At 46.8% G+C, this 25,801-nt stretch overlaps 2 protein-coding genes across 4 annotated transcripts in view; one reads left to right on the top strand and one right to left on the bottom strand.

Moving 5' to 3' along the window:
* Positions 1-13,652, top strand: part of NME7 (NME/NM23 family member 7) — a 239,146-nt gene extending 225,494 nt beyond the window's left edge. For 2 of the 3 annotated variants that reach the window (XM_008534792.2, XM_070591548.1), the window contains exon 12: positions 1,244-1,528. In XM_008534792.2, the coding sequence (XP_008533014.2) occupies positions 1,244-1,276 (33 nt within the window). In that variant the 3' untranslated portion in view covers positions 1,277-1,528. Of the gene's footprint in view, positions 1-1,243; positions 1,529-13,631 lie in introns of those variants that run through there. The other variant, XM_070591547.1, reaches the window with a different exon arrangement.
* Positions 1,336-24,649, bottom strand: ATP1B1 (ATPase Na+/K+ transporting subunit beta 1). Its single transcript, XM_008534794.2, has 6 exons — positions 23,849-24,649; positions 19,380-19,508; positions 8,223-8,378; positions 6,434-6,618; positions 3,754-3,834; positions 1,336-2,759 (listed from the first exon to the last, which is right to left on the bottom strand). The coding sequence occupies exons 1-6, from the start codon at positions 23,943-23,945 to the stop codon at positions 2,496-2,498; spliced, it is 912 nt and encodes a 303-aa protein (XP_008533016.1). The 5' UTR covers positions 23,946-24,649; the 3' UTR covers positions 1,336-2,495.
* Positions 24,650-25,801: the final 1,152 nt, after the last annotated feature.

Below are 25,801 nucleotides of genomic sequence, written 5' to 3'. Positions count from 1 at the left end.
ACACATGCTCACACGCACACAGTGGCTCAGAACAGAAGGTACAGGGTACACAGGACGCAGGGGTTACATTTGTCTGACCAAGTTTGTGACCTGCGAACAGCCTCCAAAATGCGAACTATCCTCCAAGTTGAATGAATGCTCCCCTTTCCCCAGACCTAAAGCCATTCCCCTTGTTCTCAAACATTATACGCAAAGACTCAGATACACCCTGCAAAATGAGCTGATGTTCCAGCAAGACAAACCATCTTGTGTTAGAGGAATGATGCCTTCTATTTCTATAAGCCATGGGTTACTTTTGGAGAAGCCAGCTTTCTGTAGGTATGTTGTTGGTTTATTGATTTTGCTGTATTTCCTCAGTTGGTAAGGCGGGCTCCTAAAAACTGCAGCTCAGCGTTTGCTATTTTTTGTTAAAAGGACTCATTGTTCTTCTAGTATTAATTTGCCATCCCACGACCTGCTGCTCTAGAGATAGCAGTCTCAGGCAATGTTTTTAAAGAATAAACAAGAGAAGAGATGAGCAGGATTAGGAATGTGGGGCAGTAAGGTGAGAATCAGGCTGTTACTGCTATTTCTGAATTAGCTGTGCCTTCAGAGACATGGCCCTGGGCCTCGAGGTCTCTCTGTCCGCAAGAGGGGAGCAGCACTTCAGCCTCACCCCGAGGGGCGCTTCAGGACCGCTCTGAGGCGGGAAGGAGTCACTCGAGCTCTAGCTACACAGACTTTGTGACAGGCTCTCCGTTTCCAGAAAAATGATGCCATGGTCTTAGTTTGGGAATTTCCCCTGTTGGTTAAGTGATACTAAATCTTCAGCTTGCTTATACCTGAAGAATGTTTTTCACAAAGCTCATTTTTGTCTTCGTTCACACTGAGGCTAATCTTTAAATATGGCTAAATAAGGACTTAAGCCAAACCATGAACCAAAAAGCTAGGTATGAACCTTCTTAATTTACTGAACCTCAAACCTAACCTCATTTTTTTACACTGAACTACTAACAACAGCTTTGACTTGTTTTTTTTAAACAGACATACCTAGTGAAGCAGCACTGCAAAATATTTCTAAACTTGAACTTTAAACTAAAGCTTCATTTGTTGAGTCTCCGCCTCCCATTCGCCAGTCTCTTTGGGAAGGGCCGTCTTTGGTGTTCCAGTCTGTGGCCAGTCCAGACCCAGCTCTCGGCCTCTGGTAGGTGGAAAAGGCCAAACTTCCATAGGAACTAATGAAATCATGTGGTTTGTCTTTCAGGTTCAGTATTTCTTCAAGATCTTGGATAATTAGCAGTATAGAAAGTAAAGAAGTCCCAGATTGGAGCATTTAGACAAGAGTGACTCACGCAATGAGGATGTGTTCATTCTTTTATTGTCCATTGTTTTAACCTGACTCAATACAAGATCAACAAGAGCACTGTACTCCTGGCTTCTTACATATGTTAGAACATGGAGTTTGCACTGGAGACAACATTTAACACCAGTCTATGGGGTACTGCATTGCTTTTTATAAAGTCCAAAATAAAGATTTATTTTCAAACAAGTGACTTTGGTTTATTTCATACATTACACTTTTTCTTGCAGAAAAAAATAAAATTGTACAACTGCATAAATATAAAATTCTTCCACCATGAAAATGGTTAAAACATTCATAAAGACACAGCACCAGCATGTGATGCCTCCAGAGAAAGGAAAAAGGAAAGTAAAAGAAAATGTACAATGCAAATTAATTAGCCCTGTCACCAGCCAAAGTGACGGGCGATCCAGATCTCATACATAGCTCAGAACATACTGGAGGACGAGGGAAGAATGTCAAGACAGCATTCAATACAAAGCACAACACAACCCATCACCTTTTTGTGTGTTTTCTGTAGTGTCACTTAAAATTTAAAGGGCAGTTCCCCCATGACAGCCCACCCACCCCCAACCCCAGGAAAAAAAAAAAAGAAAGACCTAACACCACAGGAAAAGACTATGGAGTGTGTTAAAAATGCTCATTGATGGGCCATTATCTTTGAAAGAGCCAAACCAAAGGAAAAAAAAAAAGTACCATGCCAGTTTTATTCCCATTGAATATTTACACCTTGGACAGCAAACCTTGCTCACATAAAGTAGAAAACAGATACGATAAAACATGGCTTGAAAAATGACCAGTGTGTGCACCTATAGTCCTGTACACTAAATAAAATACACGAGGCAGCAATACTTAGGGGCCGGAAACACTGCTTACTACAAGTCAGTCATGGAATCATAATTTACAGTAAAAATGGGCACGTCCCAAGGCTCAATTTTTATTTTTCTTTTGTCATTTACAGTAGAATAAATATTTTGTTGCTATTGCTACACTTTAAATTTACATTCTAACCTATTAAATGCAGAAAGCTAGTGTAAAGCATATAGATTAAGTGTAGGTCCCATACGTATGACAGTTTGTTCAAGACTAGTAGGTTTTTGTTTTTGTATCTTTTTTAACTTTTTAAATGGCTAGTGGGGAAGATTTGTGCTTGTGATCAGCTCTTAACTTCAATTTTTACATCAAAGCGTCCCTGAAAACGGTCTTTGTCACTGTACCCAATGTTCTCACCGTACGCCTTACACTCTATGCGAATTTCGGTGTCCATGGTGAGGTTGGTGAACTGTACTGCCAGCAGCGGCTGCAGGTACTTGGGCTGCAGGAGCTTGCCGTAGTAGGGGTAGTACTGCAGGGGGAACCCGGGGTAGCCGCCCAGTCCAAAATACTCCACGTTTCCAATCTTTTCCTTATCTTCATCACGCTAAAAACCAGGAGGAAATGAGATTTTAATGGCTCGCATCCTGGATCACTACTTGTACTCACGTACAAACCAGGCTCTGGATCCCACGGAGGAATCTGCAAACCTCTGCTGGAGGGACGCCAGTCATGCTGTGACATGGCTGCTCCAAAGCTACCTTCAAGAGTAGGTGACCATTAACCTCGGGAGGACATAAGGACGGTACGTGACACAAGAGGAAACAACACATACGCAGTCCAATCCAGAGCAGCCGGGACAAATGGTCGTAAAAGGAGGCTATTCTCATTGTACAAAGGGGGAAACTGTGGCAAAGGCCAGCCAGGTGTTCCTCCCAGCCGACACCACCTGCTAGAAACAGGACCAACACTGAACAGCAGCAGCGGGTTGGTGTTGGTCCAGCAGATGACAGTTCCAGTGACATTATCGCCAAAGGCTTAACCATCGCCTCTCGTTTTCCTGTGTCCGTTTCTTTGCTTGCTACCACCACAAAACAGGACTATTTGGAGATTCCCTTTCTTTATTCTGCCCTCTCTCTCTCAAAACAATCCATCAGGTACCTGTTTTCCAGTCTAAAGGGGACACATCTTGATTGTTACTTTAATCTTTCAGTATTTTTTAAAGAAAAGCCAAAAACACAACTGTTTTTATGTGAAATTGTCGATTAAAAAAACAAAATGCTGGCCTCCAATTTTTAAGACACCTTGTGGGCCAGAGAAGCACTTGTGTGGGCTGGTTGACCTCTCAGTTCTAGAAACCAATATTCTAACTGATGAAATTCAGATGTTTCAGTTTCTTGTTCCAGTGGGAAAACTGACATACGGTTTTATTCTTGCTACATCCTTCTGTTCTTTTAACAAGTTTGAGGCTAATTCCTGGAGGCAATGCTTCTTGTTTCCCATATGAGAGTTTCACCTGTAACTTAAAATAACCTCGCTCATTCGCGCTCTTACCCCCACTTCCGCGGCCCCTCCTCCAGTAACTCTAAATGTCTCCTTACCTTGCCAGTGCACTGAACAGGCAGGACGTACGGGCTGTACTTCATCACTGGGTAAGTCTCCAAGGACTCATTCTTAGGAGGCTAAAAATAAAACCCATGTTGGTCAATAATTTGTAAATAACTTTTTAAATTTCTGAAAAATAAAACTAATCTGTAGCCCAAACAAGTACACATTGGTCACGGTAAGTCAACTGAAATAACAAAACACTTGGAGATAGCAGAATGAGCGATTCCCCTAACCAGTCTAGGAAAGGCCATGTTGTAGTTTGAAAACTAATTGCCTAGGTTTTGTGGCCACTACAATTAAGCTGTGATGCAGCTCAGTACTAAATGGAATTTCTGACTAACCCATTATAAGCTTTACTCAAGGACACTGAGAAGTACGAGCCAACCCAGAAATAATAGCTCCTCGTTTGCTAAGATTATAATAATTAGATGGAAAACCTGGTTGACATTTGTTTTCATAAAACTTGCGCTTTTCTCCCGAGCCATGAATAAATAATGCCATCCTTTTCCTCCAAGGAGACCTTCTTCAAGTAGGCTTGCTTGCTTGCTTGCTTTTGAATCTCCACTGGAGGCACTGACATTTAAGGAGCGTTTCCAATTCTGTTAGGAAAGTCTACTAAGTAAAACAGGTAAGGGTGGCATTGCCCTAAATGAAAGGGGCTTGTGAAGGGGTAAATCCATTGAAGGGACCCAGCATACACTTTAAAATTCCCGCTGTAGCGAAGTATCCAGAGCCTGCCTTCCTATATCCCTGGCTCAAGTCTACCTCAGAAAGAGGTGTGATGAGCACACATCCCTGGAAGACAGCCGCCTGCTTACTCATATCAGCAGAGCACGTGAGTCTTGACATGAGATGTGATACACAGTCTAATCAAAGTCAGATAAAATGGACAATTCTCCGTCAGTAAGGAACTAATATTTTTGGCATTACTCTCCATTTTGGAATATAAGAAAATGATCGTCTAGATTTGACTCTCTTGGAACTTTCTGCCAGCAATAGATTTATCTTTAAAAATTTGAGAGAATATGCTTATTGATAAACAAGTTGCCAGATTCTGTCCTCTGAGGGTGAGGAAATAGGCACATCAAGGGAGATGCTGGGGTGCTGCCATCTCTGACACAAATAATTCAAACAACAAAAGAGCTAGGGATTTGGGGTGGGGGGAGAGTGATGAATTAGAAAGCGGCAATGGATAACCAAGTTGGAGACCAAAGAAAAAAAGGACAGAAAAGAAAGAGTAGCTGAATTCATCACTTAACAGATTATCCCTACAGACGTGGGAAGAGACGTGACTCACGATAGACTACAGGGACCGCCTCTGTGGGTTACAGGTATCACTCGATGTCTATGAGGAGGAATTACCAAAAGTGAGGGATTCAGAGAACAAAGATTAGGATTACTGTTGCTTCGAACACACCAGACCAATCCCGTTCACTGGCAAATAGCTGATTTATCTTGGGGAAGTGTTCCCCAGCAATATGAATATCAACCAAAAGTGTGCTATCATGGTTCTCACCATTTTTCTCTCATGATATCCTAGTCTAAGAGGAAAGAAGATTAAAATTCTGTTCAGAGGTATGTTAATTTCTGTAGGAGATCCATCGAGCCAGCCAGCCAGGCAACCATCCATCCACCCACTGGTCCATTTTTGCCCCTGGTGGCAGTAGAAGAGTTCTGATGCATCCTTCAGTTAAGTTTATAAAACTTTCCATCTCCATAGAGATTTTCTTTTGAAAATATTGTTCATGGTAACAAGCATTGTGGAAACAAATTAATAGCAAACAATAGAAAATTAATGAACAAAAGAGCCAGATTCCAGAAATGAAGTGAGGTTGTTCATATAACAGTATATACAGCAGTCAAGTCCTATCAGATTGGAAAACCACTCATAATGGTAATGCCTACACGGGCGAGTGGGGAAACTGCTGAAGAAGCCATGAGTAAGGGAAAAGGACAGCTTTATTTACTCATGACCTGAAGGAAAGAATGAAATAACCAGTTTTATAAAGGCAGAGAGAACACCAATACACTTTTCCTTCTTTTAAAGAATTACTATCATCTCACCAAATGGTAAGCAATGGCAGTTTGCCACTTTTCAGTGATCTCAAGTAATGTTTACCTGTTATAAGCTACAATGATGTCAAAAGCCAACAGCATGGTTATCAAAGTTCCACCTACATAGTATTCAGCTTCTAATTTTGCAATGAAATCATCACTCAGCAAAAAGAAATTGTTTTTTCAGATTATCAATTTGTTTTAAATACTCTGGCTCCAAGAGCACCAAAACCAGAGTATGACTGCAGGTACACGCAGGTAGTTTTTAAATTTAGAAATATCTTTTCCTATTTTTACTACGGAAGAGTTTGCATAATAGAAACTATTATCTGGATGCTGAGCAGAAGTGTTGAGAACAGGGCAGGGCCACAGGACTGACTTCGGAATTTGGCTTTGCCACTCAGAATTTCTCTAACTTTAGAAAATGAGATGATTGACCTAACTACAAGAATTTCAAAGTGGACACAGAAGTTTTCGATGTTACTCTACAGAATAGGCTTCAAAATTGCCACTGAGTGTATTTTAAAATTTCCTTTTATTCTCTTCTCATACTGTTTAAGTACCTTATCCAAAATGTGAATGGCTCAGCTAAATTCTAGGATTTAAAATATTACTTGCCTTAGGTTTGAAGCCCAGAACTCGGTTGAGCTTTATAATGACACATGGTTTGCCCTCTTTGTAGCCGTAAGTTTCATCATTTATTCCAGAGCAATTTCCCAACCACTCAAGCTTGAACCTGCAGACTTTTCGCTCTCCTCGTTCGTTGTTAAATTCTCCTCGTTCTTTGAGTTCGCTGGGCACACCTGAAAATGCAAACACCATCTTCACATTGTACCAACAACTCCTTTAGCACCACTGAGAAAGGAAGGGGCGCTCCTTCTCGTCACGGTTCCCTATGCTAAGACACTGCTACTCGACATTTAAGGCATTGTCTGAATTCAGCAAGGATTTCCAGCAAGCCCCTTCATCTCTTCACTCATGTTGAAAAGGTATTTTAAAGCAACAAAAACAACAGCTGACACATGACCCCACACCAAGGCTTCACGGCACTTGATGATCAGCACACGATGTTTGGTCTCTGGCAATATTGCCCTTCCTTTAAACAATGGATGACTCAGCTATTCAGAAGACTGAAAGGAAACTGGATCGCCCTTCATGAGCAGCATCATTTACACGGGTCATCATCAGCTTGGCTCAACAACAGGGACGTTATAATTAGAACACAAATTAAAAGGATTGTGAATAATTTTCAGAACTGCAAGTTTTTTGATCAGAATTTCCTGGAGCCATGCCCATTTAGCATGTTAGACAGTAAAGAGGGAATAGAAAAGAGTTGTTTTTTCCCTTTTCAACCACAATTCAAGGTGTTTTAAAAAAAAAAGTTTTTCTGAGATTTTGCCTTTTAAAGCTGTGAATTTTTATAAGCATTTGTTCACCTGAGAAATTTTATTGTATTTTTGATTCATACCATAACAAAGCCTCAATTCAGTCCATCTCCTATGAAGTAATTTACCCTAATTATCTATCATATGGGCCTTTTAATTACTGCAAAGTAAGATGAAAACCTCATTTAAGTTCTAATGAGAACCATTTAGTGAAAGTGTTCCTTTTAAATTACTAAATCTTTTCAAAATGACTTAAAATGGCAATTCACCCCATACTGCGACCAAGCAACAGCCTGCCATTTAAAGAACTGGAGTTGGTAAATGCTTGAATTGAGTTCTGCTATCACTTAGTAACTCAGAGAGGTATCGTGTTTGGGTGGGTAGACAACATAGCTGGGAAATTCACACTCCGGCAAGGAGGAGCATGCGTATTCATTTCAATGGGTTAATGAACCAAGAGCTATCCCTTACCATTCATCAGTCATTTCCTTATCCAGATGCTCAGCTGCCTGAGACATATTTCGTTACCCATCCCAAGCAGGGTCTATAAATGTACCGACTGAATGCTCCTCCATCAATATCAGCTCAGTTCTAGCTAATCACTCCAAAGGGTCATTCTGGTGAGAGGAGCCCTGTGCTCTCTTCTGTAGGGAGAACAGGGATGGGGGAAAGGGGCAGAAATCTGGAAATATAAGCAAGTGTACTTCTCAAAATCAGTAAGAGAACCAGAACTGTAGTGCGGTCTGAGTCTGAGCAATAAAGAGCAGAGGTGGCTGGGAGTGTTTTAAAGGAAGACGCCTCTCAAGTGCAGGTGCCAGTAAGACTTGAGGCTACACTGTTTCTCCCACTGCATCCAAGCCTACACCATAATGTCTGCGTGTTTTTTAAAAAAAGTGTCCTCTCAACATGGCCAGAGTTCAGTCTTTTAATTATTTCAGGCGTATCTTTCAATCATTAAGCAACAAAGAGAAACAAGAAATAAGAATTAACCAGCCACAGACACCCAAAATAAGTCTACTTACTGCCACATTCTTCAAAAATCATGTCGTCCTTCTGGGCCGAATCTTTGTACTTCTCCAAGAACCTGACTATGTTCAGCACATACGCCTCATAGCTCTTGGGATCATTAGGACGGAAGGAAATTTCAGTCTTTTGGATCTGAGGGATCTGTGTTAATCCTGGAGCAGGAAAAGAGTTAGAAAAACACTGAGGAAATCATTCGTGGGAAGGCAGTCAACCAAGATAATTCAAAAGCAGACTCTTCATGTACAAAACATACAGTGCTAATCCCACCCAGCTCAAAGAACGGGTTAAACTCTGGCCTCTCTTATGAAATCACTTCTGTGGCATTTAGATCTAAATGATATCATATACCATTTAATTTCCCCAGCAATATTTCATGATCGGCATTATCTCCATTTTATGAATGAAAATACTTCTTGCACAGAAAGATTAAGTGCCTGGCCCAAGGTCACAGAAAAAGTGGTAGAACCAGAATTCCAAGCCAAGTACGCTGGACTCCAAAGCCTGTTATCTTTCCAGAACCCCCACATGCCCACATTCGAAAGACTGCATTGCCAGCTAGCATTTTGTGCAGGTGGCTTTCCCTTCTCTAAAGCACGTAAGCCTTTGAGCACAGAGGTCTCCTTTTACACTTCTTTTTGTCAATTAATTTATGACCATTACAAAGTCTAGCGGACTCCAGACTACTCGACAGAGAGCTCTCTGGGTCTTTTAACTAAACTGGAGGAATATGGGCTTCAAGTGCACTTTCCACTCCTGCTTTCCATTCCAAAAGGAAGCGGTTACTTTGAGCAAGTCACGTGCCAGCCAGGAAAAATTCCAAGTATGTGCACCCTGGATTTCCACTCTTTAACCAACTTTTTAGATTCTTCAATTTCCAAAAGCCTCCGCCATCACAAGACTTCTGAGACAGATATGTGAACAGTGTTACAAGCACACTCCGGGGGCCATGGGCGGAGAGTCAATCACCACTGCATTCTATTCTGGGACTGCCAGATCGAATACAAGACGCCCAGTTAAATCTGAACTTCAGATACACCACAAATAATTTTTTATTTGAAACATGAAACATACTTATAAAAATTATTTGTGGTGTATCTGAAGTTCAAATTTAGTTGGGCACCCTGTATTTTTATTTGCTAAGTCTGACAACCCCATTCTAGCCCCCACTCCCGGCCCTGCCCTCTGCCTGTTGGGCACAGCGCCTGCGAGCTCCTGCCGCACTCTCTCACCTGGGGCCTGTTGAACAAGCAGCCTTGCACATTCGCTCCAGACCCGCCCCATCCTAATCCCTAAGGATGGGACTCGAGAATTGCTGCTTAACATGCCTGAAGAGATCCTTAAGCACTCCTGGTTTGAGAACCCCTGCTTCAGGGAATGAGCGTGGCAATGGTGAGGAGATATGAAGACAATGACATAATTAAAGCGGAAGGGACAACTAGAGGACAGGAACTCTTCAGCAGCACCATTTGTGAGGCCTGAGAACAGGCGTCAGTGGGGGCTGGGCTAAAGGGCTGTTATTTTTTCTAGTGAGTAAGGTTGGCTTTGAGCTTCCAAACTGGTTAAGTGAGGAGGGCCTGGCTTAGGGGCCCGAATGGGAGAGTCCTTCCATTCTTGCAGTTCCCAGAGGAATGGAAAGGATGAGATGGAGACAAGGCATGTGACGGTCTGCAGCCAGGCAGAGGCTTGCCCGAGAAAAACTACTTCAAGAGCGACATTGAGAATCATCTCAAAAAGGATAAGGTAGAACCTGAGGAATTCAGGGGCAAGCTGTCAAGAGTCACGGACACGAGTGAAAGGGGAAGTAGCAGAATTTCCTCATAAAAAAATCTTCAGTTAAAAATAAACAAAGCTACTACCATTAAAAATTATTTTAAATGCTCACAAACCATAGAAAACTGTTTGTATGACTAAAGCAATTTAAATATACCCTGAACAATCTTCTCCCACATTAATAAGTTGGAAAATTGGCATTGCGATCATTTATAGAGCAAAGAGGCAATATAATAAAAATGGTCAATACTTGCAAACATAAAATAAAGTAAAATAAACAAAGGTGAGTAGAAGCTTCCACTGGGATTTCATGCTTGAGGCAGTGCGAGGGAGGGTCCTTCTTGTCTGAGTTGTTAACAAGACATTTAAGTCAAGGTGACTTGCCTGGACCTGAGGGAAGTACAGAGGCGGGCCCAGGGCCAGAGGCCTAACAGAATGCAGGAGGAGGTGTTTTCCTAGAATAATCATGAAGTCAGGGGAGAATGGCGGCTTGAGGGACACTCACAGGGGAGGGACCACTGGCAGAGCAGGGCACGGGCAGCCAGAGAACCCAGAGGCAAATGCCTCTGCAAGTGTCAGCGAGGACGTCTGCCGGGACCTATTGCAGGCATCCTGTGTGATGGGGGTGGGGGTGGGGGGCAGAAATGGACTAAGAGAAGATCTGTGTTCACCGGGCTAAACGCCGTTTCCAGGCTCGGGAAAGAGACGACAGGAGAGTGGTGGACGGACAGAAGGGTGAAGAGGAGGAGACCAACTGTCAGCAACCAAGGAGCAGTCTCACCTAACCTTCCGGAAGGGAGGAAGGCGGGGAAGAACCCAGCAGCTGACCGAAGGGACATCAGCGTGATGAGTAACAATGATGCCAGGCGCAGTGCATCAGCAGAGCGGGTGACTCAGCAAAAACAAAATCCTAACCGAATGTCAACGAGCCTGGTGTGAGATGCGCAGAGTCTTACCCAGCGAGCTAAAAAGAGGAATGTGGACCGAGAAGGTCCTGTTGAGAAACACGGTAGCACGTAAACCACGAGGGGACTGCACACACGGCGATGCCCCCCCGGCCCCCTTCCCCAGCAGTCGGCGCTCGCTTTCTGGCTCCTTCTGCATTCTCTCTTCCAGCGGCTGCTCAGGGTGCCATCTCCTTGAAGTGTGTGAGAGGAACAGCGATTCTCAGCTCCCCCCCAGAGAAAAAGGAGAGCAAGAGGAGGTGGGATTCTGCAGAGTGCTTCTCATTCCCCCATGACGCCAAGTCCAGGGTCCTGACTATTAAAAGAGACCAGGTACCACGTGCGAGACCCCCGAGCATCAGCTCCTCTCACCCAGCGCTCTGGGCTCTTTACTAACAAAAGGGCACTTAGCAAGTGCATTTTTCAGAAGTCTAAGAGCTATGGTCAGAACTCAGTTCGTGCTTACCCAGAGACTTATACCAGCCTTGTTCATTAGCAAGCACCTCTGCTGTTAATCATCTAAGAGCTGATTTATGGAAATAGTAGATATTACCATTACAGGCACAAGGGTACCACTGGCCCAGAAAACAGTTATACACAACTGGTCTCGTGTCTCTAGATAAGGTAAAGAAGAAACAATGGAATCACACCAATTCCCACCCAAGAGCCCGAATCCATCCGTGAGCCTGGCTCAAGATCTAAGCCCAGCCAAGCCTGTATGTCAGCATGTGAGAGAAATGCAGATGGAAGACGCTTGAAGAATAGTGGCCATGTTATGTACAGAGAAGCATCAGAAATTGGTGAAACCAAGAACACAAGAGGTGAAACGGACAGGAATGCTGGCAGAGGAGGGAGCCCAGGAATGACGAATGAGCTCAGGAAGCTCAGCCACACCTTACTGCCTTCTGGAGGCTAACGTTTCCCTCTGGAGCCGCTGAAGGGTCTTGAAGATGTAACTAACATAAGCCTTAGCAACCACTCTTTTCAGAAACTCAGTTTCTGACCTGAATGTTTCCAGAAAAGAAGCAAAAATGGTTTGGACTTAGGTCACACAACCAGCTCCTTCCTCTAAGCCCTCACCTGTGGAGCACATACACGCACACAGAAGCCCCAGGAGGCCACCCTGAGTCCACTGTGGCCACCACCTCCTTGGTGGGCTCTTCTGCTCTCTGTCCGCACGTTTCTGGAAGGTCTCTTGCCCTATCACCCATCACCTCTGCCTCCTCTCTTCTCTTTGTCCAGAGCCTGCTGGCCTGAGAATTTCTCTTCCTGGAAGCCACCAGAGATCAATCCCCTGGCCTGTCCTGTTCTGGGTCATCGTAACTAGGAGAGTTCTCTGATGAGATCCTCTCTACCCCATTAGGAAAACTCCTCTTCTCAAAAGTCATTTCTCTAAAGCAATTACTTACAAGAGGCAGATGAAGCGCCCTTGACCTGATAGCTAAACCCTTTAAATCAGTTACTTTATCAGTCCTAAAGGAAAGAAGACACAGACAGGAATGGGAGTGGATTTGGCAACCTCCTTATTGAGTCCACACACAGATTCCTCAGCAATGGTGACACTCTCCCAGGGCTGCGCACACCCCACCTTGCTGCCTGGTGTCCTCATCCATTGTTTGCACACGAGACTGGATACTTTCAGCTTGTCCCTCTCCATACTGCCTACTCCTTAAAATTGTTACTTGTACCTTCGCACGAGGATGAGCTCTGTTTGCTGGGAACTCCGAGAGGCCAAAGATAGCAGAACACCCACTCGCCGGCTGGTCGTTTCAGATTATATTCCGGGAAACACATCTAACCTTTGCCTCTCCTGTCTTCTGACCTTGAATCAACATGAACCATGCTGGGCTCTATACAGCTTTGCTCTGCTATGACCATTTGCCTTAAATTATATATTGATTCTTATTTAATAAAGCCACTTAAAAGGACTGAAGTAATAATCTGGCTATCTGAAATTTTAATTATTTGATTTCTAATGAATATGTCAACTTTACGTAAGATTTGGAGTTTAAAGGAAAAAAAAACCTTTGGCTTCGCACTTGGTTTTTAGAGTTACATTTGCCTTTTCTTGGTCCCCCATCTCTTGAGAAATAAATAAGGAAAACACTCAGTCTTCGGCTTTAGCAGGTTTTCATGGCAGGAGAGGGAACCAACAAGTAAAAGAGGAAGGGAAAGGAGAGAGAAAAGAAAGGCTTTTCATTAAGAAAGAAGTACTTTGTTTCTTATTAGGTTTATAATGTAGCAAGTTTATAATTTCTCAATCTACTTGTGAGTTCGAAGTATTTAAACTAGAATGCACCCATTTTTAACCTTGTAACAGTTACTCAAACAAATCTCAAAGCACAGATGCTTGTACCTGTCATTTAATATATCACTAGACCAAACAGACATCTTCCATAGAATCCTCCAGGAGGGTACCCACATAACTAACGAGAGCACAGGAAGCAAAGACACACCTATAAACGTAGCCATGCACACAATACCTCCATATCGTGTGTCTCCTGTGTATTCCACATTGAGAAGTAATTTCTCATTTAAAAAAATTGGGGGTATGATTTTATACACAGTCATACATTATCTACGTACACATATATATGCATAGACACAAACACACACATTTTCCTCCTTCAAGTGCCACTAAGATATTTATGGGTTTTGTTTTTGTTTTTAATTTTTGTTTGACCTCTGCAGGACTAATATCAATTTACCTAACAAAATACAGGGAGGGCACTGGAAAAAAAGGTACCTCTGTGCTTTCTGGAAACTAGCTGCCTTTGCCGCACCTTCTGTCTCAGGCTCAGCTTTTGACTGCGACGTGGGATCAGCTGACTCAAGCCCCCTGCCTCCAAGCAGGGACATGGCTACACCCTCCTCACGCCAGCGAACCTGCTCCCTATGAAAAGTCCTTCTATGATGAGTGGCTGGACTCCCTCCACAGCCTATCTGGATGTTCAACAACCCTCGGTGCATGGAAGTCTTTTCTCCTATCTAGGCAAAAAGCCACAGACTCGGGTTGAAGGCCCTTCTCCGTTTATGGAATTACCCTTTACCATTAGACTTTTTCCTGTCGTCACATATTCATTTTTAGACGGACAGAGAATTATTTCGTTCCGAGGATCTATCTTCAAAAGTGCATATGCTTTCATAGGGACATATCTTTGATATTTTGTACAGCTCATAACTGTGCATGTTCCCAGTGAAATAAAAGTTACCACTGTTCCAGCCAAATTCTAGTATTTTATATTAATTATGCTTTTTTATTCAAGGCCAAACTTCAGAACAAGCACATATAGTATATTTGACTTGTCTAGATACACAACGCAACACTGGCGAAGTGACCAATATCCTGAAATAAGACACCACATTATACATGATATTTGATGACGTGTGTTCCTGCGTCTATGTGGGGAAAGGCACACTAGTCTGGTCTGAAGCCACTGGAGCATCACCCCTGTCCCCTTGCATCTCCCCAGCCTCTCTCCAGTCTTGTCAGCCGCAGATGGGCCCTTAGGTCACAAGACTGCTAGGATGAGAGTGAAGAATCATGGCATCAACCAGTCCAAGCCCATCCTGTTTTATGACCTAGAAATGGAGGCCATGAGCTGGTGCTCTTTCCACGACCACCTGCTACGACAGAGCCCTTCCCTCAGGTGAGCGCAGCAGAAAAGCCCTAAAGGAAGCTCCATCAGTTCAGCATCTTTTACACCCCGCCCCATCCCTCCATGGAATTTGTTACCTGGTCCCATTTATCAGGGGTCTCTGCTCTCTCGTCTAAAATGAGCATACACTGGAGGATCCATTTTTCTATACCTCCAAGAATATTTTTAAGTTAATCATTAGGCTTGTTAGGTACCCAAGAGCTAACTTATTGGTTGTATCTTGGTCTTTAGAAATGAAGAAACAGGAACATGGGTAGGTGAGTTGCTGAAGCCAAAAAGCAAGGCTGGGGCACTCTGAGGAATAAGAACTTGCAGTCTGCCGCCCTAAACCCTTCACCAAACTGAGTCTGGGCAGTAGCTTCTGCAAACCCCAACTGCCACCAGTGCTAGCTCATCCACAGCCTCAGACTCTGGGGGCCGGGTGGGGGGGATTTGGGGGGCTGGTGCAGGATCCATCTGAGGCTGGGAGGAAAGAAGGAGCGGGAGCCTGAGAGGCAGCTGGGCCTGGCGAGCATTGAGTATTTATCATATCAGCTCCTGGATTACAGATCAATGGAGTATAACTGGAAACAGCAGAAAAACACCTGACTGGCACTCTGAAATAACAATCGCTCCCAAGTACAAGGAAGCCAAGTGTTTCCAATTCTCCCTCTGAAATTCAAGTGAGAGAGAAAAATAGGAGTGTGATGCAGCTTGAAAAAAAGCAATTCTGAAATCAATGTAATGCCTTCTCAAGAATTTTGCTTACTCACGCTGAGATTTGAATTATAATGCCTTGTACCCTAATGGATTTTAAGACACGATATTTCTCTCTCGCAATCAAGATGTAACCGAAACTCCTAGGGGTGCCAGTGTGGTCTGCTAGTCCTCACCCACCTGCTGGTCCCTCTGGTTCCCATCTCACCAAGAATATGACCCTTTTAAAACGCATTCTTCCAGCGCTGAGCCATCTTTACTTCAAAGCAAAACCAAAAGCCGCCCACAACCTTGAGCGGAAGGAGAGGAGTGGAATACCTTCAGACCTGCTCATCAGGAAGCAGGGCAGCTGGGAATCTGCCCTGGACCCACCGGCTGACACCCAGTGACCTTCATTTCCTTCCACTGCTGTGAAGTGAGCACGGGGCAGGGGATGGGCAGCTCGATGAAAGGGGGACTTTCCCATCACAGCCCGGAGCCTGGTCAAATCGGGACGGGGCTGCTCCCGCATGGCCGACAGCAGCATCTCCAGATCCAACAGCACGAACAGTGGGAGGGGAGGCCTCTGAGCACCACTGAGGACCTTCCTGAGGGGGTATCCCTGGAGGAAAGCTGGCAGGGGCTAACCCAACAGGGGCGGGGATTTTAAAGGGAGAGATTACAGAACAAATACAATGTCACTTAAATTTACTCAATTTTTTAAATGTGTTTCCTAATCCAACTTCTCCTGCTTGTCAAGAAAAGCTAAGACTCTATTAACTTCATGGAAATAGAAGTGTACGATGCATCCTTGCTCTATCCCCAGAGCTCACAGCCCGGGAACACGGACTTCAGGAGCCAGAAGAACTACGCTTCCAGCGAAGCAGGGCTGTAAAAACGGAGGCTAGTGGGGAGAGCCACCCACCCTTTAGTTACGCCTCTGTAAAGTACCACTCACTTCACACACGTTTATCATTTCATCCTCCTTTAATCCTCACAGGGTATTATTCCCCTTTTATAGATGAGAAAACGGAGGCCCAGCGAGAGTCAGAAGTGTGTGGAATGGTGGGAATTGTGTCCAACTCCAAAAGCCCTGCTTTTCCTTCTCGGTCAACTTTACTGCAAACCGACGGGTAATGGCTTAGGAACTCAGGCTGCTTTCACGCTGAGGTTAGGCAACATGAAATTGCAATAAGCAATGGCTTTTGAGCCCAAAAATAGCAATTTAATATGTTTCAACCTACCATCTCAGCTGAGGCTCTAGCCCATACCTTCCAGGCTGAGTAGACAGGTTGGTTCCAAAATCCCAGAGCAACATGACTCTGTAAGGAACATCATACACCCTAATGGCCACCACTGCTCTGGCCAAGAAACTGGACGTTGTCCATTTCTTCTTAAATGTCACTTCCATTTTGTGATTTAGTCCTTTCTCTGAGACTTTCATGTTTCACCTATCAGGTTATCCAATATTATAGACACACAGCCCCAAATACTGCACAATTACCACCACTTAACTTGGTCACGTTCACGCATTATTCAGAAGAGATCTAATTACAAGGTATTCCAGCGTGCAAAGGGCAGTCAGAACCCAGCCAGGCCAGCCTTGTGTTCATGCCTTGAATCAGTTAATAATAGCATTAATAAGTCTTTCAATCTTTAAATGACATACCACCTCTTTCGCACTCACTAGGTTCATTTGACTTGAATACACAATTTTCCCTCTTCAACTGTCAGGAAAATAGAGGCTTAGGGTATATTAAATTGAAGCCCCAAATCGCCATGGTGTTCCTCCATACGCTTGTTCCATCTGTGGCCTGAAGGAATTGTTACTGCCTATCAAAAAGACAAATTCTTAAGATTTGCACTGAAAGATGCCAAGAGGAGGGACCAGCTGGGGTCCCTCAGGGCACTCGGAGACCATCCTATTCTCAAATGAATGTCGCGTCCCCTGGAGAGGCAAGGGTAAAGGGGAGCTCGACCTAGACTCTCCTGGCAAGAAAATGAGTGAGGGGATGTGGAAGAAGAGAGACAGAGAAATGACAAAGAACCAGGCAACACGAAGGGAAGCTGGGGGACTGAGGAGACACTTTCCCTGTGACTCAGACCAAAGGACAGGAATGCATATTTCCAAGATGAGCCAGCAGCATTCCTCCGGAGAAGCCACGGTTTGTCAGGTCAGTCCAACTGCTGCAAGGACACTAAATATAGGTACGAAGAATGTGTCTTTTAGGAAGGGGCTGGGAGGAAGCAGCGGGAGGCAGGGAGGGTGCTGGAAGGACTGACAGCTCACCAGATTTTCCCGGCAAGGTCATTTGCAAGGCCCTAGGTAAAAATCCCGCACTCGGGCTGTTTCCTTTTGAAAGTGAAATTTCCCTTTCTGCAAGAACCTGAAGACAACATTTAATTTTATTGAAGGCTGCCTCTTCAATGTCAAGGAACATTTTTTTAAATTTAAGAAATTAAAGAAAATGCTTGACTTTTTGGTCACCTTTGACTTCAAGTATAAGACTTACTGTAAAATATCATAATGATTGAAGAATAGCTTTTAAATGGAAAAACAATACAATAAAAGGTCTCCACAGTCGAAATTACGACTATGAATGCTACCATACAACACTCCAACAGAGGACACGAAAACACACACCGAGCTTTACTGTGCAGAAGCCAGCGCACAACACGTTTATTTCCGATCCTGCGTTTCTGTGCTGCAACCTTTCCATACACCCACCTCTTTCAGGAAGTAGTTGCTGGAAACTGTGGATTATTAAGCGGGTTTAAGTCATTTTATATACTTACATGTTTTCTTTTTCCACTTCCAAAACCCCCTAGATCTAAATTTATCTGGAAATGTTTCGGGTTTTTCTTACAGTACAGGATTATTTGACTTGGGACTAAAAGATGATGTTTGCCATCTTCATGGCCTGAAGATTTTCTTCCGACAGTCTTTCCCATACCCAAGAAGGAGGTGGACATGACAAGTCTGTGACGGGTAGGCACACTTAATCACCGCTGCTGCTCAGTGCCATGGAGACAGCCTCAAGACTGTCACCTACACATAGCTGTTACTAAACTGTTGCCCGGGGAAAGTGGAGAGGGGACACATCATTGTCACCGCCCAGAGGCAGCCTCAAGGTCACTTATAAAGTGAGAACCTGGAAGTTATGCCACATTTTCTCTCTCTCTAGGTCCTCCTGACAATGATTTCTAGAAGAGCCAGACCGTGCAATCACAAACAGTACAATCACGTTTGTGGTCACTCCACTGTCTTGTCCTTGTTAGTATTGGGTGTCACAGCAGGGGGCCCTCCTGGGGCTAGTGACCCGTGTGCAAATGCACATCCGTGCACACAGTGCACGTCACTCAACAGTGCCAGCACCCGAGTCCCGGCAGGCACTCAGGTGGCAGGTTTCTATGCCAACCTCTTTGTCAACCCAAGTTTCAGAGCTAAAAGAGCTAGTTAATTAAACTGCAAAGCAGGTCCAGAAAGCTGGTCAATAAGACTCCTATTAAACAAACAGGTATAAAGATTGAGAAGTGAAAAGAGAGGGTGGCTCTGTTCAAGGTCAAACTGCAAGTCAACAGCAGGTGGGAGAACGCGCCCTGCAGTCATGGCTCCTCCTGTGAGGAGCTGGCCATTTCAGAGCTTCTCATCACCCCTGAAAAGAAGTTAACCTTTAAAAACAGGAGCCAACGTAGGTGTTCAAAGGATTTATCCGAGTCATAGTCGCCTCAAGAAAGTGAAGCAGGTGTGTGAGAACTGGAAAGGCCCTGTCATGATCCCACTGACCGACCCCTTGGGTGTTAGGAATGAAGAGACTGAGGCCACAGGGGGGCCCCCAGAGCTGGGGGGGTGGGGCAGGCTGGGTGGAGGACAGGGCTCTGCCCCCTCACTGCAGAGCCGTGCAATGAGGTGTCTGCAACCCGGGAGCTCTGCCTGCAATGCAGGCAGGAGATGTGGCCGCATCAGAGAGAAGTCCCTATCTGTCCTTTACAGGCTTGGCTTCCTCTTATATTACACATGATTTTCAGAAGAAATTTTCCTCAAGTGAAAAAGTGACACCCATTTCCCCTCTGGAAGAACGGAAGTTATTCAGGTTCATCTTACCTGGCGGGGCCACTCGGTCCTGATATGTGGGCTTAAATTCACTGATGGTGAGCAGCATCACCTGGATGGTCCCGATGAAGATGCCAGCCAGGCAGCCGTAAAAGATCACGTAGAACAGAAGGATCTTAACTGCAAGGAGAGCAAAGAGAACACAGCTGTGAGGCAGGCGCATGCTCAGAACGCATGTCTAAGTCTTCCCAGAGACCGACGGGCTTCCGCCCGGGTGGTGTCTTCAGGGATTCCTTCTTCAACACTGATCAAGGTGGTGAACCCCACTCCCAGATGGTAGGGAAAAATGGGGGGATGGGCAGCCCCCATTATAGTGTGCGTATTGGGGGTGGTTGAGGGTGGGGGGGCATGTTCAGCTAGAACTAAGATTCTTTATAGGAAATAATTTCATTCTCTAAATAAAAAAGAAAAGAATTTCAAGAAGATCACCAATAAAATCCAGGGCTGTCTTTGTCCGCTTATGCAATGCATTTCACATATGACAGCAGACTCCCTTAGAGACGGATGTTTTCTGTGCTTGCTTATCCCTCGACATTTCAGCACCACAAGCCAGGCTCTGCTGCTTCTCCAAATGCTCAAATGCCTGAGAGGTTTCATGCTGCGAGGAGTAACGGACACCCAGAAACCGTGGGAAGAGCCCCAGCTCTATACCACCCCGCTGCCTTGGATCTGTATCACAGACTAGGCATATGTCTCTCCCTTCAGGGGCACCAAACAAGAAAAAGAAAGGAGATGCTAGAGTAAAAATGGCAAGCACACTTTTATTTCATCCTCTGCCTGGACCCAGAGTAATGACTGACTCCATGGGCTGCATTTTCTTTTCCCACAGTTAACAGGATAACAGGACAGAGGCCGAGAGCTGCAAAAGCAGGAAAATGAGAAACAGAAAACCCTGCCGCTCACAGATGGAATGAGGCTATCAGTTACCGGTTTACAGGGATTATCTCCCGATTAGCTGCATCGTAACAGGCTGTACTAGGCATCGCCCGGTAGCCTTGCGCCAGCCAAACAACTCAGCGGGAATGCAGAAGGGGGAATGGCGCACCAGGGGTTATGGGTGTGAAACAGGACTGCCCAGGGGTGCCGTGGGGAGTTCTCGCAGCGTCCAGATCGCGTGCAGCAAAGCCTGGGGTCCTTGGGAAAACGCTACAGAACACAGTATTCTTGAAAAGAAGTGTGTGTGTGCAAGTGGGGCGGAACTAGCCAGGATGCCCTCTTGATATATTTAAAAGCCCCTCTTTCCCATCACCAAATAAAGAGTTCAGGGAAACCATGCTCAAGAGCTATAAAAACAAGCGAACCACACATAAAACCACACCAAAATGCTTAATCATAATTGCTTTTCTCCTCTATCAAAAAAGAAAAAAAGAACAAAGAAAAAGGGAAAGATAAGGAAAAATGCACTGTATGAGCTGGCGCCACGGCTGCCCAGCTGGACGCTGCCTCATGGCAGGACAGGGGTTAAGCGCCGCATTCTGTATCCAAGCAGCGGCAGGCTAATGGCAAGGCCGTGACGTCAGGAGATCTGGAAAATTTTTCCAGGGAACGCTCCTCAGAGGTGCCAGAGTTGGTGTAACAGGGTCAGGAAGAGAACTGTTGTAGCCTCTTTTTTTTTTTTTTCTGCCGCCCCCCACCCTGGCTTGGTGTTCTGAGCTTAACCACATTTGGCTCTTCCAACAACTGGAGCATTTTTATACTCATTCCTTGGACTCCAGACACCTAATGCTAACAACATAAAAAGGTATGTAAATGAGGCTATAATTTAAAATACAAATTTAGCAATGGAAAAACAAGCCACTTTGCAAGCATATTGATTAAATTTAAGAAGACAGAGCTTTTCTATTCTGCCTGATACTACAGCCTACAAGCGAGGAATTTTTCTCTTTTGCACCGAGACGTTACTTAGCAAAGTCTCCCATTACTGTTGTGAGGTCACGTGTTCAGACTGGAGCAGGCAGGTCTGGCGGGGCCGGTGCAGTGGGCTCACCAACACGCAGGCCACCAGCGGCTGCTTCGGAAAAAAGCTGGACAGATTGTACCAACCGGCCACAGTTACCCAGAAGATAAGCTTTAGGGGCATTTTTTCCTTTTAAGCAATTTTTTTTCCTTTTAAAAAATACAAGTAATATAGAGGTTTTCCAGTTAGAACAACAAAAAAAAAGAGTACCCTTCAAAGAGTCACAGGCAGAAGGAAAAAATGGCATCTGGGCCCAGCAGCAAACATAAAAAGCCGCCAATGCCTGTATTAACCGAATAAAAACGTGGACAGCACCAGGTGACCTGCGTACTGCCATTTCTCCAGCAGGTGACAGGCGAGGCTCCTGCGTCCATCTTGGTGAAAATCTACCTTAAGCAAAACTGAGCCAAGGGCAACCTGCCCTCGTCCCAAGGGCATCTGTGTTGGGCCCAGTGCTGGGAAGGTGGCATTTTCCCCATGGGAGACAGCAACTGCTGCCCCTTTCTCTGTCTAAGGAGCTCTGTCGTTTCTTACATTGCCAGAAAGCAATAGACATATTAGCGCAAAATAAAAACTGGATTTTTAGCCCAGTATCTGCACCTTGGAAAATAGAAGGAAAGATGAGACAAGCACACCAGTCCTGGGATCTGCATTCATAAATCAGTGCATTGGCACCTTGCTGGATGTGGTATCAGGACACAAATATTCATTCACACACAACACACTTTCTCTCTCTCTCTTTTTCTCTTGCTGTCATACAGAGGTGCTGCCCCATTAAATGTCGGCTTAAAGAACAAGTCGTTCCATATTGCCGTACCCTCTAAAGCAAATATTATTCTGGAATTGGAATGAGGAAAGAAATATATTTTATGAGAGAAGAAAACACTAGAGGGCAAATTTCACAATATGCCTGGAGTCAATGCAGCCCTGGTCCGCGTGATGAGGCAGGGGTCAGACCACCAGGGCAGGGACCTCCGGGAAATCTGGGAAAGGGGGCCCTACTCCACAGTGCACCCCCCAGGCCTCACTCAAGTTACCAGGAGTTGCTAGGAGATGGCCCTGGCCCGGAGCTGTTCACCGGACACATACCCTGAGTTCTCCAGGTTTTCCCTTCCACAGTAACAAAACAGAGAGCGATCTTTATGCGCGAGAAACTATGGCAATAATCTCATTGAAGAGCATGGTCTCCCCGAAATAAAATAAAAGCTATAAGCCATCACTTTAAAGACCTACATTTAACATGGCTCAGGGCTACCTATGCTCCCCAGTTATACCCTGGAATGAGGTTTCACCTTGACTAACCTTGAAGTATGATGCATTATTAACCCTTTACTTTTCAATCAAGAGAGACCCACCACAGGCCGCATGTTTTTTCTTTACACAAATCATATAATCCAGCTTCTTCCATTTCAAAATGTCAGCCAAGCACTATTTCCCTGACTCATCCTCCTGCCGATGCCCAGAGAGCCTCCCAATCAGGAGCAGGGCATCAGCCCCTATCCAGGGCTCCCTCAGTGGCTGCAGTGGTGGTGCTAGTGGTGTCGATGGTGGTGATGATATTAGAGGAGGAGGGGGAGGTGATGCAGGAGAGGGGAGTTCCCTCCCTCTCTCTCTTCCGCAGTCACGACTCTTATAGATTTGCCTACAACTCTGCCCTTCAAAATGACCTTTTTCAAAAAAACCATGTCACCCTTCCGGGGTAGGGAGGTGGAAAACAAGTAAGGTATCTAATTTTCAATGGGAAAAAGAAACAATATCCATCCAACCAAGCAACAGGCTGCCCAAAATCTCAAAAGAAGAGCTGCTTTTGCCTTTGTGCCATTTATTTCCTAGCCTAACCCTTCACTATAACCAACCCAAGCCACTGATTGTGCATCTGTGTGGACACTGAAAACAACCAGCCTTTGCCATGTTTCGGAGCCTCATGAGCCATTTCTGGGTTGCGATGACTCCAGGGGAGGTCACCAGGGGAAACTCTGGGCATCGCTATGAAATACTGCAGTGTGGACGGATTCCCCACCCCCCGCCTTTTGCGGTATATATTTAGACTAAAAGAAAGGTGCTATAACATGCAACCCCGCCTGCATTAGATCCCGTTACCCTCATGAGGTTCTCTCACAGCCTCAATCTCTCTTTTTTTTAAGGACTTGGGACATGACTACAGGAAGAGACATATCTAGTCTCCCAGAGCTTCACCATTCCCAGGAGGGAAGGGCTCAAGCGATGCTCCGATAGACTGCAAATTACCAGGACAAGCCGGCTACAATATACAGAACCCTCTGCCTGGCGTGCTCCCGCCCCCAGCCCGCGCCCATCCTGGGGACTCCGCATTCCGCACAGGATGACAAGCCCTGCCGAGCGCGATCCAAGCAGAGCCCACCACCCGGTCCCCCTCCACCCTCGCCAGCGCGGCGGGTGCGGAGCGGTCTGCAGAGCCTGCGCAGGGGATGCGCCGCCCGGGAGAGACAAGGCGCCGGGGGCGAGCTGCGGACCCCGTACTTACACCAACTGCCACCGGTCCTGCCCAAAAACTCCTTCTTCTCCGAGTTCCAGATGAATTTCTTCCAGCTGCCCTCCTCCTTGGCTTTTCCGCGGGCCATGCTGGCGGGTCAGCCGCTGCCGCGGGCGCTGAGGGTGAGTGACTGCGGCGTGCGCCCTCGCGTCCTCCCCGGCTGCCGGTCGGCGTCCCCGGCCTGGCTCTCCGCAGGCGCACCCGCCGCTGCCGCTGCGGCTCTCCGAGTGCCAGACGCGCGGCGGAGGAGCAGAGGCAGGAGCAGGAGGAGGGGGAGGCGGCGGCGGGGGCGGGGGGCGGAGGGAGGGACCGCGCAGGCTGGGCGGCTCCGAGCCCCGCACCTATTGGTGGGCGCGCGGCCGCTCGCGGGCTCTCTTTGGTCCGCCACGCACTCCTCTCGCCCCGGGGGGTTCGGGGACTCTGCGGACCCGAAGCTGCCCCTCGGGACGCGTGCTCGGCCCCCGCCTCCTGTGACCTCTGCAGAGACAGACAGGGGGCACGAGAAAGTCAGAGGGAAGCACGGACAAACGGACTGCGAACGCAGCACAAGAGCGCCGGCCACGAGCCGAGAAATTGGCCGAAGGCGCACGCCCTACCTTTACTATATACCGCGCCGTGGCGGCCCGGGGCCACGCCCACTAGAGGCCCGCGTGGCCAATCGCCGACCTGGGGGGCGGGGCCTAGGCCCCGAGGGGGCAGGCGCGGGGCCGGCACAAAGGAGCCGCGGCGGCGAGAGGGGCGGGGGGAGCGGCGAGGAGCGCGCAGACCACCGCGCAGCCCCCCGCTTGCTCTGCGGGCCGCGAGCCCGGCCTGCCGGGGTGGGCGCCTCGCACCTGCGTCGCCACGCGGCCCGCAGACGCCCGGGGACCCTGGTCTGGCTGTCCTGATCCGGTCCTTTCCACCCGCCTGCCCGCAGCCGCCCGCTCCCGGCCGCCCTCCGCTGCAGGTCGGCGAGGCCCTGGCGGAGCCCGGGAAGGTCACGCCGGGACGCCCGAGAGTCGGGGACTCTGCCCAGCTCCGCCCCGCCTCCCCGCTCCTGCACCTGCCGCCCCCTCCGCGCTCCCCGCCGCTGCGGTTGCAGTTCCGGCCCGTCCCTCTCCTTCCAGGCCAGCCCAGCCGGCAGCCCCGGCTCCGACCTGCCCGGCGGTGTTCTTTGTGGGCGGCCTGAACCACCTCAAGCAGGACGATTGCCAAACCCACCCAGGGCGGCAACCTGCAACTGGAACTGAAGGGGTAAGAGGTGTAGAAGGCTGCCCAGCCCCCATTGGGTCATACCATCGGAAACCAGTCGCCCTGCACAGGCGGCTCATGCCAGTCTAGACCCCTGGTGACAAAGTCTGCACGTGACCCAGCCATCGAGGACTCTCCTCCTCCCAGCTGGTGGCTGGTATTCTCGCTGAATGCCTTTATGCCCCCTTGGGGGCACTGACCACTTTGTTCTGCTGTAAATCCCTGGGCCAAAAGGGATTGGCGGGACCCAGCACAAATGGCGAGTCGTTGGAGGGCAGTCCTGGGCATGCGGTCCCCCTTCCCATCCCTTATCCCCTGTTGCTGAAAAGCCACACTCCTTAGTTTCATGTCCCTCCGCTGAACCCCTGAGCAGCTTATACATCCCTCTCAGGGCGGTGACACAGTAGAAGTCGGCAGGGGTGGCTCTGCAGTCACTGCAGAGAAGCCCCGTCCCCAGGGGGAAACAGACCCTTGGAAAAGGAGATTTCTCGGCCCCATATACAGGAATTACCTAATACGGGGATGCTTGTCTGGGCCACCTTTCTGTCTCCAAGGTCAACCTTGCAGGTCTAAGGACAAGCTTGAACTGATAGAGAATGAGCTCTTTGCGCTAATCCTCAAGGCCCACCTACAAGACCTGGGCAAACCTGAAAATTCCTGAAATTCAGGCGAGAAGCAGCCATGTATCCACCTAGCCCCACAGGGCCTGCTGCA

Source organism: Equus przewalskii, chromosome 23 (genome assembly GCF_037783145.1).
Source record: "Equus przewalskii isolate Varuska chromosome 23, EquPr2, whole genome shotgun sequence".
Lineage (NCBI taxonomy): Eukaryota > Metazoa > Chordata > Mammalia > Perissodactyla > Equidae > Equus > Equus przewalskii.
This window is presented reverse-complemented; position numbering and strand designations above follow the sequence as displayed.